We start from the raw sequence: 19,892 nt of genomic DNA, 5'->3' as shown, positions 1-19,892 counted from the left end.
GAATCTAAAAAAAAAAAAAACAAAACAAAACACTTCAAACTCATCGAAACAGAGAGTAGAGCGGTGGTTGCCAGGAGCTGGGGGTTGGGGGAAATAGGGAGAGGTTGGTAAAAGGTTACAAGATGAATAAGGTGTAAGAATCTAATTTACAAATGGTGACTATAGCTAATAACACTGCTCTGTATAACTGAAATTTGCTAAGAAAGTAGAACTTAAGTGTTTTCGCCAAAAAAAAAAGGGGTGGGGGAGTATGTGAGGTGACGGATGCGTTAATAAACTCAATGGTGGGAATCCCTTTCACAGTGTATACATACAGCAAATCAAAAAGGAAACAAAAAAATTTTTTCTGAGTCTTAAGATTGACAATTTGAATGTACTTAAGTTCCCTGAAAGCAGGATCTTCTTCTTGTTCAACTCTGTGTCCCTGGCATCTAAAAAACATCAGGTATCTCAAAAACAAGTATCTATTGAAAGAATGAACAAAAATGAGTGAAACAAAAAATATATCAAGTCCCAAGCAGGATAAAAAAATAGGTAGATAAGGGCGCCTGGGTGGCTCAGTCGTTAAGCATCTGCCCTCCACTCAGGTCATGATCCCGGGGCCCTGGGATCGAGTCCCGCATCGGGCTCCCTGCTCAGTGGGAAGCCTGCTTCTCCCTCTCCAACTCCCCCTGCTTGTGTTCCTTCTCTTGCTCTCTCTCTCTCTCCGTCAAATAAATAAATAAAATCTTCTAAAAAAATAAAAAATATGTAGATAGAAAACACCTAGATACAACACCAGAAACCAAGAGAAATTTTAAAGCCACCAGAGAGGAAAAACAGACTACCTGTGAAGGAATGTCAGTTAGACTGACAACACACTTTTTTAAAAACAACCAGAATGCAATTAATTAATATCTTCAAAATGTTGGGGGAAAATCATTTTTAATCTCAAGCTATATGCCCAACTAAATTATTATTTGAGAGTAAAGAAGAAATAACATTTCAAACATACAAATGTTGTTAAGACAGTTCAGTAACCACAGCTCCTCACTTCAGCAGGAAGGCAACAAAGTCACAAAGAGAAATCAGGTGCAAGGTTCAAAAGTGAGCAAAGAAATTGCTGAAAACCTTGGTAGATTTAAACAAGCATTAATTGCAAGCGATAACAACAACAATAACAGTGGGGTTGAATAAGTGGCACTAAAACAAGAGACAGCAATTGTTTTTAAAGATGGGGAAGTTCTGAGAAATTTTCTTCTATTATTCTGGATGAGAATGGAGAGATTGACTGGCTTTGCACTTCTTAGCAAAATCTACTGGTAAAACAACTATATTGAAATTTGGAAAATAACATGTAAAATAATAGGAACAGATAACTTCTAAACCCAAAGGACAGAAGTGAGGAAAAGCATGAAAAAATAAAACCTGATTAGACCAATGTTTAACTGCATGTGAAGCAAGGGGAGGTAGAGACTGTCGTGGACTGCTGATGGGTAGAGAGACTGGAACACCGTTTCTGGAAAGCAATTTAACTACACATACCAAGAGCCATAAAAGTGTTCATTGCTTATTAATTCAACTTCCTGGAATTTATCCTAAGGGAGAGAAAGTAAAGATGTGGTGAAATATTTTATATAATTCATTGTACCATTATTTATACTTGTCAAAAATTGAAAATAGCCTAATGTCTAAATGACATTGAGTCATTAAATGAGTTTCACACTATTCAGTCATTATTTTGTGCCCAATGCACATTGAATAAACTAATAAAGTAATCATGATATAATTTTAAGTGAAAAAAAGCAGAATAATAAAAAGTAGTTGACATCTACTGAGTGCTAAGTATGATCAGTCATTTTTCTGAGGCTTTGCTTATATTAACTCCTTTAATACTCATTATAGTACTTGGAAGTTGATGCTATTATTATCATCATTTTATAGGTGAGGAAATTGAGGCACAGAGTATTTAACTTGCCCAGGCTCAGGCAGCTAGTAAGTGGTAGAGTTCTGACTCATACCCAGGAAATCTGAACACAGTGCTTGAGTTCTTTACCACTGTGTTGTCCTATGTAGATTCATAAAGGTATGCACAGTATAAGGCCAGTTGTGTCTCTCTGTGTGTGTGTGTGTGTGTGTGTGCGTGCAAAATATACCTTAATTCTCAATGTCAATGATTATAGCTAAGTGGAGCGATTATGAATAATTTTTAATGTCCTAACACTTTCTCCATTTTCACGATTTTCTTCAATGAAAATGCTGACTCTTCATGTAAAGGATAAAGCCATCAGCCCATTTGACAACCATTCTATAATACTATCCTAGTAGAATGTTTGCCTCCCCAGTATACCATGCAATTGTACTCACATGTAAACCAGTAGATGGATAATCTAATGTGGTGGTCCTTAAACTTCTTTGGGTTGTGAACTTCTTGAGAATCTGGTGGAAGCTGGGTCCCTTCTCCACCAATGCACGTGTCTAAAATTTCAGGAGATTCACATATTCCCAGTAGCCGGTTGTAGACCCAAAGTCCCTGCCCTCTTAAGAACAACCCAAGTTAAGGTGCCTCGCTTTCTCAGCAGCTTCAACTACCTGGCCCACTGCAAAGAACAAGGAAGAAATCATCTCCTGTGTTTCTCTCCCTGACTAAGGTCTTTGACCCAATGATCCTTGCCAACGTCCCCGCCCCTGTCCCTATCTCTGGCTGACTGGATACTGAAGGGACCAAACAGTAGAAATTCAAATCTGTCAATATAAAAACTCTGGCCATGGTGATGCGGCCAGGTTCTTATGACATATGAGAAGAGAGTAATAGCTCAGGTCAGGAGCTGAATGGAATGGGCTCTGTGACAGCATTGCGTGAATCACTGTTACCTTAGAGAACATATGGAGACAAGACAAGGCATATAATAAAAAAAAATAGGCAGAAAGACGAGCTATTTTATTTTGCCTAGCATATTCTTGATGAGAGACAAAGGGCTTATATTTAATAGCTAGAAAAGTCAAAAATACAAAGGATAAAAAAGTAAGTAAATACAAAGGATAGTCACCACTTTGGTAAAAATGGGTTTTAATCCAAATATAAATTAAGATATAGGTCCTTTCCTATTAGGCTGAGGGAAGTATTATAGGGAAGAAGGATACATCAGTCAGAGGGGTGTGTTGTACGTGAATCCAAGGTTAGAGAAACCTTGGAAGAAAAATCGCTCAGGTTTTCAGTTTTGCACAGTTCCAAATAGATGATACAGTGGAAGACACTTGATGCCTTGCCTGCTGGTGCATTAGGCAGAACTGTATTTCTGAGCATACAGATGAGATGTTATAAAATTCATGCCCTGCTACAGCTCATTTACTTTATTCCCGGGGAATCCCCATAGGTCCTCACCCAAAGCATAGAATTCAACAAGCTCAGTTTTCTGACTTCCTAGCCCACAGAAAATTAGGAGAGAAGGTTTTGAAGCAAGCCCACTAACATTCATCAATTAAGAGCTAAGAGAAAAAGTGCCCCCCCAAACAAAGTATTAGGAAACACATATAGCGAGCCAGTATGGGCCACGTGGCATGATGGCAAGCCCATATGCCCCAGGAATCCCCATCCTGATACTATTTCCTAGCCCAGGGTACAGTAATTTATATGCATTGTACTCACCCCTTGTCATGAAGAAAGTGTTCGGTTCTATTTAACGAAGTAGCAAGTATACAATGCATTCTAAGGTTGTATTCGCTTTTTAACCAAACCTGAATAAAATAAAACCTTAAACTTGGCCCTTAAAAGGCAGCCCTCAACTATTTGAAGACTTCACGTCTCTAGAATCCCCTCTTCCCTTACAAAGAGATAAGGTAAATGAGGCATTACAGTTATTATCCTGGGAGATTTCACAGATCAAATATCAAACTGCAATCTACCTGCAGGGGTGCAATATACCAATCAATATGCATGCTATGAAATTATATGACAGATTAACTCATCAGAAACTCATGAGGAAAAGTGTGATGACCAAAATCCACACAGACCTGTCAGGGTGAGGAGGACACTGAGTAGAAATCAGAAGCCATTCACTAAGAATGAGGCAGGGAATCAGGTTCCATTCCCTGAGCTCTGCAGGGAAGGTAGCACCCTGAACAGTAAAGCTTTCTATATGTGAAGGCTTTTCTTAGCTTGGTCTGATGCACAATGACACAGATAGAACGTAGAATTTGAGAGATGAGGGGCGTCTAAGCGTCTGCCTTCGGCTCAGCTCATAATCCAGGGTCCTGGGATCAAGCCCCACATCGGGCTCCCTGCTCAGCGGGAAGCCTGCTTCTCCCTCTCCCACTCCCCCTGCTTGGGTTCCCTCTCATGCTGTCTCTCTCTCTCTGTCAAATAAATAAATAAAATCTGAAGAAAAAAAAGAGAAGAACTTGAGAGATGAGAGAAAATGATGGTAGTCATGCACTTCACATCATTATTGGATGATTGGCACCTGAGCTCAAGTCACACAGGGGATGGAGCCACTGGGGAACCCCACAATATTGGCTCCAATTCTGGCCCTGGATTGCTCCTGATGCTTCTACAACACTCTCTGTCTCCCTTCTGTCATGCTGAGAATCACTGGACAAGGGGTAGACAGAGCACCCTAGTCTCTTCCTCCCTCCTTCTCAGGTTCAACTGCATGCAACTCCAGTCCCCTCCACAAGAGTATTGTCATTGAGAAGAGTCTAGAAAGAGCCTCTCTGTTTGGGCTTTCTATCATTCCAAACTTCTCCCCACCAAGTCAGTTGAGGGGACTCTCCTGAGCTCTACTCTGTACCCATGGATACCAAGAAGAAAAAAACAGCGTTCTGCCTCCAGGAGCTTCCCTGAAGCCTGAAAAAGTGTGCAGCAAAGATTAGTGTGACAAGCATTCAGGGAAGAACAAAGGAGAGATCAGTGCTGCCCCAGACAGGGGCAAAGCTTCTTAGTGTGAATATGAGCTTTGAAAGATGAGTAGGACTTGGTTTGTTCTTAAGCCTAAATCCCAAATTCCTTATGGCAAGCAAGGATAATTCCTGGCCTCAGCCTACCTCCTCAGCTTCCTCTCTCTCCATGTGAGCCCTTAGAGTCTATGCTCAATGCAACCCACCAAAGCTCTCCCGTTGGGGCAGGCTCACTCTCACCCTAGATTCCTGCAGAGTATGCTTTTTCTGTCTCAAGCAGTCTCCCTCACATTTACTTCCCTCTACCTGTTTAATTTTACTTCTCCTTCAAGTCAACTAATGCCCCTGGGATGCCTCTTCCAGTGTTCCTGGAGGGCCTGTGCTCACCTCATTAGAGGAATGAAGACTGAGTAGGAGGAACTCCAGAAGCAAAGGTTGGGGAGGGCTGGGATGAACAGGGGAGCGGGAGGAGAGGAGGAAGAGCCATTTGACTTGAGCAGAAGATGTCCTTTGGATAAGGAAAGCAATGCCAAATTCTTTTTTTTTTTTTAAGACTTTATTTATTTGAGAGAGAGAGGAAGAGCAAGGGGGAGAGGCAGAGGGAGAGGGAGAAGCAGACTTTCCGCTGAGCAGGGAGCCTGATGTGGGGCTCCATCCCAGGACCTGGAGATCGTGACCTGAGCCAAAGGCAGACGCTTAACCATCTGAGCCACCCAGGCACCCCATGATGCCAAATTCTTAAGGTTTTACTTGGCAAAACATGTGACGAAGAGACTGAACCAGCTTTATTAAGGAGCCATTAAAGACTCCTGAGCTTGGGCGCCTGGGTGGCTTAGTTGGTTGAGCAACTGCCTTCGGCTCGGGTCATGATCCTGGAGTCCTGGGATCGAGTCCCACGTTGGGCTCCCTGCTTGGCGGGGAGTCTGCTTCTCCCTCTGACCCTCTTCCCTCTCGTGCTCTCTATCTCTCATTCTCTCTCTCTCTCAAATAAATAAGTAAAATCTTAAAAAAAAAAAAAAAGTCTCCCGAGCAGGGATTTTGGCAATGAATTCTGGCACAATCCCCAACAGCAGACCCCAAATATAATCAGGCATCATGAAGAAGGAGTAAGAGAAATACTCAGGATCACACCACTAGCCAGCCTTGTGATCTTGTCCAGATGAAATACCCTCTATTTAAAACAAGGATAATAGTATCTCCTTTGCAAATGGCTGTGAGGATTAAATTTAATAATACAGCACAAGGAGATGCTCGATACCCAGGAGCATTACTAATATGAACATTCTTGAATCCCGCAAGGCACTGGGTGTTATCGGTGGGAGTGCCACATTCGCAATTAGATCCAGAGACACTCAGCGGGGAGTGTTGGAGGTAGGGAAGACTTAGAGGCAAAGAGAAGAGAAAAATGATGAGGAACAGGAAGAGAAGGTGCAAAGAAAAAACAACACATCACTTTAAAGCCTTCACAACAAAATTTACCCTTTCTTTATTTTCCTGTCCAATGTTACATTTTATAGTAGAGTAATAATAACTTCTACTGCTTTATAGTACACTCACAATAAATGGCTTCAGAGCCTGATTTACAACCTCAGGGAAGTGCAGGCATTTAATCATTTTAGCAGCTGCTCAAGGTTCTGTACATCCCCGTTCAGGAGCGATTATCTAGGAAGCATATTTAAAGGGTAGGAGAGCTGGTGGCTTCTTAAAGAGCAGTTTCGGGGCTGGGGGTTTGGGAGGTTGAAGTCCGGGCAGATGCCAAGGGGCTTCCTTCTCAGTGCTACAGCATCCTCCTTGTGAAGGGGGTCAGAAGATGCTTCCCAGTTTATATTGAGAACTGGGGAAAGCGGTTAATTGCCCAGAAGAGCTTCACGTTGTACAGGAAAAGGTCCCATCGCTTGCGATGCATTCTTTCAAGAAGTCAGCTATACTCATGAGGAAATCAACAGCGAATGCAGCATACAGGCAACGCCACGCTTAGAAATTGCCCTTTCTCTGTACCCTCTTTTCCTGATGCTGGCCTTTGCAAGAGCAGACAAGGGTCATGGCCCGACTCAGCATGATTTCAAGTCAAGTAATTGAGAGCAAGCTCGGTGTTGGCTGCTTTATCCGGGCCGTGCTCTGAAAAGGAAGCAGTTATTCTCAGACCCTCAAATTTCTAGCCATCAGAGGAGACTTTTTTATCTGCAACGTAATGAGGGTCATGTCTTTTAAACTCCTGGGCTTTTAAGTGTGAATTTGGGACGAACAGCTGGCCTGGAAAGATACGCTATCAATAAAAGCTGGCTCTCCCCATCCTTGTGGCCCCTTCTCACTGCACAGCTGCCCCCTTTTATAACATGCTGCCGGAGCCCTGGGACATCGGACATGTCTCCGAGGGCCAGCTGCCCAGGTAGGCAGGGCCAGATGCCGCCGCATTGTCTCCGAGCAGAGGCCCTGCTCGATCCGTATGCAAGAGGCTCCTAACAGGCAAGCTTGCAAGGGCCTGAGCGCCAACCAAAGGTGATGGTGGCGGTGGGCAGAAAGCGGCTGAGCCCCCGGACTAGGTGGAATTAGCGTGGAAGTGCTGGAGAAGGTTTGCTAAGGAGTTTTGTGGAGGACGAAGGGGATTTAAAAGAAATACTGGAAGAACTGTTCGGCTGAGCCCCATGACAAGCCATATCCTCGTCCAGCAGGGCGAGGGGGCAACATGAACTCGCCTTACTCCATCCCCTCATCAATCACTGGCTTTTTAGGAGCAAATAGCAGAGATATAATCTATTGTATAAGACCTTTCAATAGAATGAGGAATCGTATCTTGGGCGTTTTAGACCCTGGATCAGATAGAGAGAAGTGGGAAAACCACTTGGATGACGGTTAAGAAAGGAAATGGGTCCCTAGGTGCCAGACCACTTACTGATGTAGCAACTCGTTTCATCCTTACAGCCCTGCAAAGTACATGTGATCATTACCAGACAGCGAGGAAACCGAGGGTTAGAGGAGGTACCTATGGTAACAAGACCACAGAGCTAGCAAACTGCAGAGCTGGGGTTCTGTGTGCCAGTGGGAAGTCTCCATAGGACACTTGTTTCAATGCAAAGAAGGGGTGGGGCCTTCAGTCACTATCTTAAGTCAGGCTCATACCAACACCCCTTTTAGTAACATATTCCAAGCAATACCCAGATTGCTCTGTGGAGCTAGGTTTGAAAAAAAAAAACAAACCAATCAAAGTTGTCATCACTGTTACCACTGTCAAAGAACTGGGGAAGAGAGTGGATAGGATCTTCAACATTTAGTTTGCCAAGTGTTTGTGAGATTGGAGTATGTGGCGATAGGATTTGCCTGTTGAGCTATGAGGTCCTTTACAAGTCTTTTGAGATCTGGAAGGGCCTGATGTTAGCTTGCTTGCTTACTGATACCTCCCTGAGAGCCCTCCTGAATGTCTGACTTAGTGGCCCCCAAATTTGGCAAATGAGTTATGTCTGAGGTCCTGCCTGTTTTAGCCACTTCCCAGCGGTGCGATCTTGGATAGATTACCTAACCTCTCTGAGCCTTAATTTTATCATCTGCAAAATACGGATATTAATAGTGCCTACATAAGAGCATTACTGTCTGCCACTTGGCAAGCAAGTTTGATTTAGTGGTTGTAATAACCCTCCTCAGTTCATTTTTGCTCATTTCCAAGCTCATAACAATTGGAAAACTGATCACTACCAGAGCAATTCCAAGAATGCATCTGTAGGAAGAACAGACGGTGAAATCTTTTTCTCGAACCTCTCTCAATAGGCTTTAGGATCTGGGGTTACCTCCTGGAGCTGGTGAGAGACATAAAATCCACTTGGCCTGCCTCGTCTCTTCTCGCCTCACCAGTGCTCGGCATGGATTAGAAATTTGTTCCCTTTTGTGCCGCAAGTTCTTAAACTGACGACAGTCAAACAGATTGAGGCGCAGACCCCCTGCTACTTAGAAAAAGCTCTTCCATGCTCTTGCATGGTGCAAAGGTGAACCTCAATCAACTGGCTTATTTATAGTTTGAAGAGTTATATCCCACCTACTGCCTTGGGTTTTAATCAGAAGAAAGAACCTACTTAATGTTCATCTCCCACTGCCAAATCACGCCACAGAGATGTTGGGACATTTGCCACGTCAGCCCTTTGGAGGTTGCCACAGGTCAGCAATAAGCCTTGACGTTTGAAGGAGCTTGCTATCTCCAGTATATCCATCAAATAAATTATTGCCTGGCATGAGAGGGCAAGGAGCAGCTGAGCACCTTCCCAGAAAAAAGGGAGTGGAAAAGCACGCGTCCATAAGAACAGACAGCCTCCAGCTTGTTTTCTACGTTATAAAGTAAATATGACAGTGTCCTTGTTTTCATGATTGGAAAGGTGAGATGGTCAAGTACCCTGGTAGCCTTCATCTTCCCATCATTGAATACCTGGAGGGACCCCAGGGGGACTGGTGTGAGAAGCTGCCCTGGGGGCCTGAGCTCTGAACAGGAATGCTTCCTTTGGGACCTCAGGAGCTTGCACAGAGCTGGGCCACTGTGGCTGTCCGCGATGTTTATTGAGCACATGGAGGAAGGAATGAGGCTTGGGTTCATCCCACCAAAGAACGGCAGGTCTGGTCTATTGGTCAGCACCCCAGCTGCTTTTGTATTTGCTCAAACTAAAGCATAAGTCCTTCTCTGCTTCCTTTCTTCCTGCTCATACTTGGGACTAGGCAGACCCTTGACACTGAGCCTCCAGAATCCTCTTAACTTCTAATGCACCCAGCTTCTAATGCACATTCTTCACTGTCTGAACCCCATTAGAACGCATGTACAGGGAACGGCTTCATTGTGTACCCTGAGCCTCCCAGCGCCTCTCAGCTAGAAAAGCGAGCTGAGGAGAAGGTGTGAAGAACCTAGAATTTGGACCCTGGAGCCACACCACCATTTAGCAACATAGCAGTGATTCAGATTTTGGATTGTAAGGGGCTTTGGAAGCTTTTGAGTTCGGTGTAGGAATGAGGCTGTAGCTAGGGCTTAGTGAAAAAGCATAGCCTTTATGTTCAGACAAAACAGGGAAGAATTCCATCTCTGTTATATACTACTTATACACCATTTAGATCCTTGTGGGTCTATGGTAAGGATTAGAAAAAAAAAAATATATATATATATATATACATATATGTATGTAAAAAACACTTGACACAAAGGTACCTAACAAAGGGTGGTTACTGACATTGGTATTAGGACATTTCTAGACATTCCCCATCAGAGGTTCTCAAAGTGGACTCCAGCTCCCCTAAGGGCTTTGGAAATGTGAAGGTGGCCTTTTCAATTGCCACAGTGCCTGGAAGAGGGGATACTAAACATTCCACAATGCTTGACAGTCCTCTGCATCCAGAACGGTGCCCCTTTTGAGAATCACTCCTCCTCAACCTCAGATCCTGTCCACCATGACTCACTGCACTCATCCTCACATGCGTCCACCACCGGAAATGGAAATCCACTTACAGCCTTTCAGAAGCTGCCTGGACGTTCTGAAATATCTAATCACTCAGGGGCTGAACAGTTGGCTCCAGATGTCTTTGGAGCTTGGAATTAGAAGCTCTGAGTCTAAGTTTTTCCATTGATGAGTCATTAAGTTCCTTGATTAGGAATTATCTTCTCCTCCTCAAACCTCTTCTTTGTCATCTGTCCCTTAGTGATACTCCCCAAACGGTTAATGAGCATTAAGTCAGAAAATGTACATGGAAATGCTTGGGAGCCATAAGGTTCTGTGCAACTGTTAAGAGTATATAGATATTCAGCATTATGTACTGCAATATAATTGACTAGGAGCCAACTAAAGGCTTTTCTCTTTTGAAATCTGATTGCCAGGCCATATTGAAGCCTGAGGCACAAGGAAAAAGTCAATGATCTTATCCTGCCTTCTTTAAAATGTTGACATTTTGTTCATGATGGATTTTTTTGCATTAATTTTGATTTTAAAATATTTTTTGAAAAAAGTATTTCTTTTGATTACTGAGTGCTTTGGTGCCCCCTTAAATTTTATACCTCAGGGAAATGCCCCAGTCCTTCACCCTTGTGCTGAGGTCTTGGCTCCCTAATCTTCCATCCAGTTGGTTGTACTTCAGGCCAAACATTTGGCCCTTGTTCTGTATGGTGGAGAAAGAGAGCCTGCAAGATTCATTGCCTTCTTGTAATAACTCTATATACTTGAAGGTAGTAATCAAGTTGTCCATTGGCCCCTTTTTCGCTCTACTAAATTGCCCTAACTCAGCTCTTCCTTTGGGTGCCCCAGCTTCCTGAAAGAACCAACTAATTTTCAACCTGGTTGCTGATTTCTGAGCTTTTTAATTGTGAGAAACAAACAATACACTGACCAAAGAATATCCAGTGTCATTTTATATATTATGACTTTCAATGCATTTCTAGTAGTTTTTCCCCCACTGAGCACTACAGGATACTGTTGTAGTCTATTGTGGGGCTTTTATTATCTGGATCCTCCCTCCCAAATGCCTTTCTTATAGCCTGAGAATGTAATAAACACTATAGGGAGGGACACTAAGGGCAGGTGATTTCTCAGAGCCTCCCAGCCACACCCGAGCTATCCCAGACCACTTTGAAGCATGGTGGCTTGGGGTCTTCGAGCTCTGTTTTTACTTTTCGAGGTGGAGGAAAGTTGGCCATGGTTCAAATCCTGCCATTTGGAATTGGGAAGTACATCTAGTGACCCAATATCTTAGATATTTGCCTTATTGGGATTTTTTTTTTTTTTTTAAGAAACACTGCCATTTGTTGAATACCAACTACTGTTAACTTACGCTTATCATCACCCCCACTTAAGAGGTGAGAAACAGCATTTAAGCATTTAAGCAACTTGCTCAGAATCCCATGGCTGCTGAGGAGGCAGCTGGGATATGAAGCGGGCTATCTGGCTTCAGAGTTTCTGGGCACATTTAATCACTGTTCTGTTCCGCCTCTTGGACACCACCAAGTAGGGCAATTGGGGTTAATTCTTGTAACAGCTCCACATGCCAGATATTATACCTGTTTCCACTTAGTGAAACAGAGACTCCAGAAAGTAAAATAACTTGACCAAGCTTAACTCTTCTTTAGCTAAGCATGGGCATACCGGCTGTAGGACCAGGTACAAGTATGCGAACCAGAAAGAAATAAGAAATGGATTTCTTTTTTATCATATCTTAAGGGGCAAACTCAGTTTAGGTGAGAAAGATCAAAGAGCTTATTGAACGATGGTATCCCCCTACGTCTCCAGTATATACCAAGCAGGTGAGCCGAAACGTAAACTCTGCTAGCCCAGAAAGAGCCAGCTTCATTTTATGAATAATGATGTGAGTGCTGATTTCATCTAATTCATTTCAGTTCAGCCTGGCAGCCTCAGGAAATACAGAAGCCACACAGCCCTTCGCTGAGGACTGATTTCTGGAGGAAGCCAGTTCATGCTCAGGGAGGCCAGCGCTCCCGCCCTTCAGTTGGCACACTTAACCCAAGCCGACAGAGCCCCCGCGTGCCTCTGGAGGACAGTGCTTCCTATCACTCACCACTCTGCATTTTTGTTCATGGTGTCTGGGTTTAGATGGATGAGATTTACATAGTTTTAATAAATATTAATAACCATTTTAATCTCAGTAAACCTTTCATATGAGACATGCAAATCGCTTCCCAGCTATCTTAGGTGCCCAATGACTGAGGTAATCATTTTGCAAAGCTCTGCCAACTCTTCCAGGCCCTTCGGGCCCCATTTAGGCTGGGTCTGTGTGACAGGAAACATGTTCCAGGAGAAAACAAAGAAGTACTTAGGATGGGCATGCAGGCAGACCACACCCACTGGTCCATTTTCATTTTCAGGTATTGTACTCCTGTCTCTATCTTTATCTATCTACCATCTGTGCTCAATTATTTTTGTAGAGGGCTGTTTTATAATATTAATAATAATACTAGAAGTTAATATTTATTGGGTGCTTACCATGTGCCAAACAATGAGTTGTGTTCCTTAAGTGCATTTTTTCATTTGATCCTCCCAACTGCACTATTAGATACATCACTATCATCCCCACCTTAACAGATGAGAAAACTGAGTCTCAGAGAGGTTGCTTGTCACAGGTCATATAACCAGGAAAGCACATGACAGTACCTGGGTTCATACTGAGGTTTGTTTCCTTCTAATGATCTTTGGCTGTCAATGGGATAACCTGATCATTTACCTTCTTGTTGAAACCAAAATATTTGGAACAAATAGTAGTGTATAGTTTGAAAAAAAAAAAATGCCTCAAGTAGACTCAGCCTGTGTGGGGTCGCGGTGAGGGTAGGAGGAAGAGAGAAAGAGAGAGAGGTTACTTCAAAAAACCTAGTGAGTTAGGCAGCTATAAAGTGAATTTTAAAATCCCTTTCCATCCATCCATAGGATCAGGCTGAATGAGCTTTACATTCAGGAGCCATTAGAGCTGAGGTGTTTCAGGGATTACCTAGCTTGAGCTTCTTATTTTACACTTGAGGAAACTAAGGAACAGAGGACTGTAACTCATTCAAGGTTAACATAATCATACACATTTGGATTATTCTCTCAGAGCTTCGCTTCTTCTTACTATTACTATTTGTTATTACTTCTTAATACATTTGAGAAACAGTCGGACCAAATGCCAATACAAGATAAAATATTTTGCGATGATGTACTTTTTTATGTGTAAATCACTACTTAGTGTCTTAGCAGATGGAAGTTCTAGAACACTTAAAACAATTAAGCACAAATGAAGTCAGTATGACTATTCTTCAGAATCATCAAAATTGTCCTGTTCCAAAATCCAAAATGTGAGCATGCCATTCTCAAAAAGCCGGCTGTTTTCTCAGGTATAAGACTGACGCCCTGTGTTGATGGTGTGTGTGTCTCAGAAGGAATTCTCCTGTGCTCGATGGGAGTTAGCCCTTTGTATATTTGCACACTGCAGGACAGTGGATTGCGCGATGGGCTCTTTGCTGGCAGGGACTTTGTTTTAACAGAGCAGAAATGTGGAAATGCATCCTGGCCCTGGGGCAGAGCTGACCAAGCTCTAGACTGATAGTGTTAAAACCCTGAAATACCTCTTCAGGATTAAGTTGCCCGATCCCAATTTACCAACCAGAAAATAGCCAGTGGTTCTAAGGTGTCTTAAAATATTATCATTTTTAAGAGGAGGAGGAATGATATGAAGTAATAAAGGGCCACCCTAGAAATTCCTTTTAATTATACTGGGGAAGAATTCTTTGATGTATTTTTAAAGTTAAACCCGTGTCTCCCCAGGGACTGTAAACATTTCCATGATGATACTTCTGTGAAGACCAAAGTCACAGGTGAAGTTTTGGAGATTGATTCATGCATTCTTTCTCACTCAGATTTATTGGATATTGCACCATGCGCCAAAGAGATAAACATGAAAGTGACAGTCTCCTGCCCTCAAGGAACTTGCAGTCTTGGGAGGAAGCCTAACAAAGAGTACACAAGTAAACGCACAATTACAGTGAAGTCAGGTTAAGACAACTCTCTCAAGTCAGACTACCAGAGCTCCACACCCATTCCATATTTTACTAGTTATGTGATACTGAGTGACTTACTTAATTTCTGAAAATCTTGTGTCACCAAATGTGACATAGGGATAATAATAACGTCTTTCATGAAAAGGTCTCATTGGGTAAATGAGACAATATATATAAATGCTCAGTAGAGCATATGGTATACATATCCCAAAATAATAGCTGTAATGGCAATGGTTCTTACACTCCTATTGCAAATGCTTTAGTGGAAATAATGAACAAAGAAAGGGCACCTAACTGAGAAGGGTTGGAGGGGAGGAAAGATGAAAACTATACAGAGAAGAAGCATGAAGAGGAGTATGAATCAGTAGGCAGACTGTCCAGGATGGTTGGAATTGGGATAAGAAGTGGCTGGTCTCTCCTTTTGGTGCCTGATGTGGTAGGTCCAAAGGCTTGGAGGCATGGAAAAACCTCAGTTACTCAAGGCAACGCCTATACTTGCTTCCAGCTGGAAGGGCTGGAGACCAGCAAGGGCAAAAGGGGACACACAGCAGGAGATGTACAAGGTGCATCATAAAGGGCCTTACTTTACTTTGAAGGCCTTGCAGATCACTGAAGAACTTTAGTCAGCAGAGTGACCTCACAGAATTTTGGAAGGGTCACTCCAGCTATGATGTAGACCATCAGAAGAGAGTAGATCAGAGGCAGAAATTCAAGTGAGAAATGATAAGAATCTGAACCAAGGCAATAACACCAGGAGCAAAGAGAGGGGATGAGATGTGAGAGGTTCTTAAGAAGAAAGGGGTGGGACTTGGCAATTAATTGGATGTGAAGAGCAAAGGCTGGAAGCAGTTCATGATGACACTCAGATTTCCGGCTGGAGAGACTGGATAGATGGAAAGGTGGATATAGTGCGGAAGATGGTGTGTTCAGTTTGGGACATGTTGAGTTTGCAGTTCTTTATAGGATTTTCAGGGAGAGATGCATTTCTGGCGCTCAGAAGAAATATAGGGTTTTATTTATGTGTTGAAAAGACTTGATTTAAAGCCATCTACTGAATCCATTTTTGTTGTTTTGGTTGTTAAAGATGAGAACACGAAAGACAAAATATATGGTGCTTCTAGAAGACCAGCTTTCAACTTTATTAAAACAAATGGCCCACTCTGATGAATAGAATAATGATTTCTAAGGTGTCTTACAATTCTAACACTATGATTCTATTGTTCCAAACCACCGCCGTGAATCTGGAATTGCCTTTTGATGATGGTAATCTTGTGGCCTTAAACTTTCCTTTCTGGCTGGGTGGACTATATATATATATAAAATGAAAGCCCACTCGCCACACATTTTTTGCATTTTTAAAAAAATGAAAACCATACAGCCCCAAACATGCAGTGAAGACGCTTATGAAAAAGAAAAACCAAGTAAAGACACTATCTACATTTACCTACTCTGATCCCAATTGGCTGCAAACAGCAGAAGAATCTTCCTGCCGTAGTGATCACGGTTTTCCAGGACTCCAGGAAAGCCGTCGATGAGAGCCCTCTTAATGCCGGGATCGTCAGCCTTGAAGTTTTTGAACATGTCCAGGTTCAGCTGGCGGTACTGAAAGTACTGGGCCAGGAGTCGGAAGGCATCTGTTTGGTGAAACTTCCTGGCTCGGAGAAATCTCAGGATGAAGGCATCATCTGTACGTAAAAACCCAATGTCAGGCCTGGTGATGATCATGTCCCTGACTTGCTGGATATCCTGATGTAAGACATCTGGGTTTTCATTCAGTTCCAGGCGAGCTTTCTCTATAGTCTCTGGACTGAGTCCGGCCTGTAAATGGGTCATCTTGGCTGAATCTCCTTTCCACGTGCTTAATTTCTGATATTTTGGAAGAAGGGAGACTGGTCCCATTCACCTGACGGTCTGCCGAAATCGGGGCCCATTCAACAGTTTTGTTACTACCAAGCTGCCACAGAAACAAACAAATAGAAAGTCTTCTTTCTGTTCTTGGAAAGCAGTAGGACATTCAGGTCTTAGGTGGTGGTGGCCATCCAAAAAAGAAGCAAAGCTGAGACCATTTCTTACTGCAAAGCAAATGCACACAGGAGAGACAAAACAGTGATGACACAACATCTCGGCAAATTAACTGGAACTGAGATAGAAAAGCAGTATTGTGCTGTGGGTTTGAGTAGATGAGGTCTCCGAAGAATAAAGGGTAAATTATCTTTAAAATGGTGTAATTGGTAGAATTTTAGTGTTGACGTCCTGAAAGGATCAAATACTTGAAATATGTTTGGGAACGTTTTAGTCACACTGATCATGTTAACATAATAGTGTATGGTCAGATTAGTAATAGGTCGCTCTTTCATTAATTACTCTAAGAAATGGTAAGAAGAGAGAAAGAGTCTTCTCTGCTGCAGCATGCTTTATGGGGCTATTCACAGGCCTAGAAATTATGGCTGCTGTACAATTTATTGCTCCCATTAGCCTCTTTTCTCAAACAGAAGTACCTTTCACAGAAATACCCCCTCCCCCCACCTTTTTAAAAGGCAGTCATTTGCATCTTAACAATACAAAGGGACTGTTACAGGTCACTCTATCTGTAACCCCACAGGTACCTAATTACTCAAAACTGAACTAACAATGGCCTAGGGAAGGGGGAGGGTGGCAGCCTTTTGGCTGGAAACCTGACCTTCGGTAATCAAGTTCAACAGCAATGAGAAAGGACACTCACGTGTGGACATTACAAAGCAGCTTTCTTATTTGCCTTTGTTACTCTTCTGTAGGCAAGGCAAAGGGACTTGAAATCCCGGGTGCATCCTTGCTGACCCAATATCTATACAGGCTTAAAAATCTTCCCATTTTATATAACTTCCCTGTTGTTCTGAGATATCATTTTGCTTATGAGAATGATTGTTTGAATCTCCTCAGATACATCTCTTATGACTTCTACACCAAAATGGTATACAGAGGAACACCCGTATTATTTGCACCTTTCTCATTTTCAATATAAATGCTCTCAGACATCTGTTTGGTCTAACCCAGAAGTTGAAAAAATCAGAAGCCATACTAGGCTTCTTGAACTTGAAGGCATATGTTTTTTTCCTAGGTTTACAGTGTTTATTTACAATGAGGGGCAGAATATTTATTCCCAAACTTATTATTATTGGTACTGTTTTATCATACAAAATAATTTAAAAGACAAAATTATTCTTCTGCTTAATTTAGAACTACCAGTTAGTTCTTAAGGGAGACCATCAACTCACACATTTCTGCTTTATACTGTGACATGGGGGAGATGAAGAACAGTTCAAGTAACTGGTATTCATCTTCAAGATAATGAAATAATAGAAATTTTATGTATAAAATGTTGGCGTTGTAAAATAATTTGTAAGAAAACAGCATTTAGCTCTGTAACGTGAAAATGAGAACTAAAATAAAGTCTTGATTTTCACTAATTTTAAGGACTTAGAATGGTAAATGGAAAACAATGCTATGAACTATTCCCAGGATTGGAAGAAACTTCCAAATCCATCCAGCTCAGTGTTCATCTGATGTTAAAATTCCCTATCTAGTAGCCTTACCACACCCCTTCAGAAAAGTTCTCGAGTTTGATGTCTCCTCTTCCAGTTCATCCCTACACCCACAGCAGTATGTCCTTACTGCTCCCACGAACCACTTGAGCAGGATGATCATATAATTTACCATCCAAATTCAGACACGAGGGGGCACTTATAATAATAATAATGCTGGAACAATAGCCATAAACTGAGATAAATCTAAACAAACCCAGACAGAGGGTCACCCTACTAGTGAATGATCTTTTTGTTCCTACATCCAAGAGACAAATGTCAGCACTCTTTATGAGTGAATTCTTTCAGTATTTGATATTGATGACTTCATCCTTCTTAAAACTTTCTCTACCATTCTCCCACTCATTTTCTCTGACTCCAGACTCCCTGATTTTTCTCTTAGCCTTGTCGACTCCTGTTCTGTCTTCTCTTCCTGTGGACACTTCAGTATAGTGTTTCCAGGACCTGCCCCGTGGTTTGACCACTTACATGTAATATAACTTCTGTGTATACCTCTCTCCTGGTCTCCAGGCTACACATTCAACCACCTTCTCAACAACCCCACAGAGATGTCCTCCAGGCACCACAAACTCAATGGGCTTAAACCTGAACTAATCCTAGCTCCTCATCCTGAATTCGCTCCTCCACCTGCATCTCTTAGTGACTGACGTCATCTGCTGTGCCGTTTCCCACTCTAGAAACCTGGGAGTCTACTCTTATTCCACTCTTTCCGTTATCACCCACATCCAGACAATTACTTCCATAATATTTCCTAAGTCTGCCCATTTTTTTCCATCCGTTTTCACTGTCTTTGTTGGGGTCACATCAGTCTTTGTCCATTTAGCCCTGCATTATCCCCCCTATGGTGCCCTTGCTGCCAACTTTGCCCTTCTTCAGTCCGTTCTCTGGATTCTAATGGAAATCTGCTCATGTCATTCCTTGATTGACATTGACCAATAGCTGCCAGTTGTCCCAGGATAAAGTATAAAACTATGTAATAAGGTTTCCAAGACTCCTCATCATCTGGTCTTCATCTCTCTCCAGATTCACCTCCTGGCCATGCAGCTACACTGAGCCACATGAAGTTTCTTACTCACCTCCCTGACAAAGCATGACCTCTGATGAACTCCTCTTCACCCTTCAGGAGTCATCTGGACACCATTTTCTCCAGGAAACCCTCACTGACCTTCCCAGGTTGCTGGCAGCCCCATAGCCCCAACCACATCATTTCATTGCCATCTCCCTCTCTCCCTCTTTACTCTGAACTCCTTGCAGGGAAGAGCTGGATCCCACTCATCTGTGTATCCCCAATACAGTGCCTGGCACAAAAAGTGTCAGCCCATGAGTGGAGCAACTTTGCTTTGTTCACCGTCTATCCTCAGTGCCTAGAACATTTTCTACCACAGAGTGGGTGCCCAATAAGTATAGAGAGAGTAAGTGAATAAAGAAAGCAGTCAAAACATTGTTTCAATGAGTGAGTGGTTTCCCCTTCTGTTGGGTGCCTCAGGAACCATTTTCCTTAAATGATAGCATTGCAGCTTTTAATTTCCCAGGAGAATTTAGCCTAGGCACATTGTACTTCAGATCATTGCTTCCCTGAAGCATGTGGGGTGATATTCACAGTTCCTAGCCATGGCACAGGACGCTTAGAGCACAAGTCATAACAACAGCTTGTCCCCTTCAGAAGATTTAAAGGTTCTGGGAGCAAGTTACACACATTACAGTTCGGGGAACTCCACAATGTTTCCAAGATAAATTACTATGGGTTCAAGGGGAGAGCTGAGATTGCATTTTTCATGACCCACCTCCACACAGAGCTATGCTTCCAATCTATAATATCGAAATAAATTTGCTTCAGTTTGCATCTTTATTCTGTCCTCGGCATACAGTAGAAGCTTCTGGGGAGAATACCCAAGCCAGGGTCACTTAGGATGAAATAGATATTTTCCATTAAAGGCAAA

General features: G+C 42.6%; 1 protein-coding gene across 3 annotated transcripts in view; it reads right to left on the bottom strand.

Moving 5' to 3' along the window:
* CLVS1 (clavesin 1) overlaps positions 1 to 19,892 on the bottom strand; it is a 187,333-nt gene that overhangs the window by 158,481 nt on the left and 8,960 nt on the right. For 2 of the 3 annotated variants that reach the window (XM_027567518.1, XM_027567537.1), the window contains exon 2: positions 15,816 to 16,443. In XM_027567518.1, the coding sequence (XP_027423319.1) occupies positions 15,816 to 16,270 (455 nt within the window). In that variant the 5' untranslated portion in view covers positions 16,271 to 16,443. The remainder of the gene's footprint in view (positions 1 to 15,815; positions 16,444 to 19,892) is intronic. The other variant, XM_027567528.1, reaches the window with a different exon arrangement.

The sequence above is a fragment of the Zalophus californianus genome, chromosome 4, assembly GCF_009762305.2.
Source record: "Zalophus californianus isolate mZalCal1 chromosome 4, mZalCal1.pri.v2, whole genome shotgun sequence".
Taxonomy (NCBI): Eukaryota; Metazoa; Chordata; class Mammalia; order Carnivora; family Otariidae; genus Zalophus; species Zalophus californianus.
Note: the sequence above shows the minus strand (reverse complement) of the source record. Positions and strands in the feature narration are given on the sequence as shown.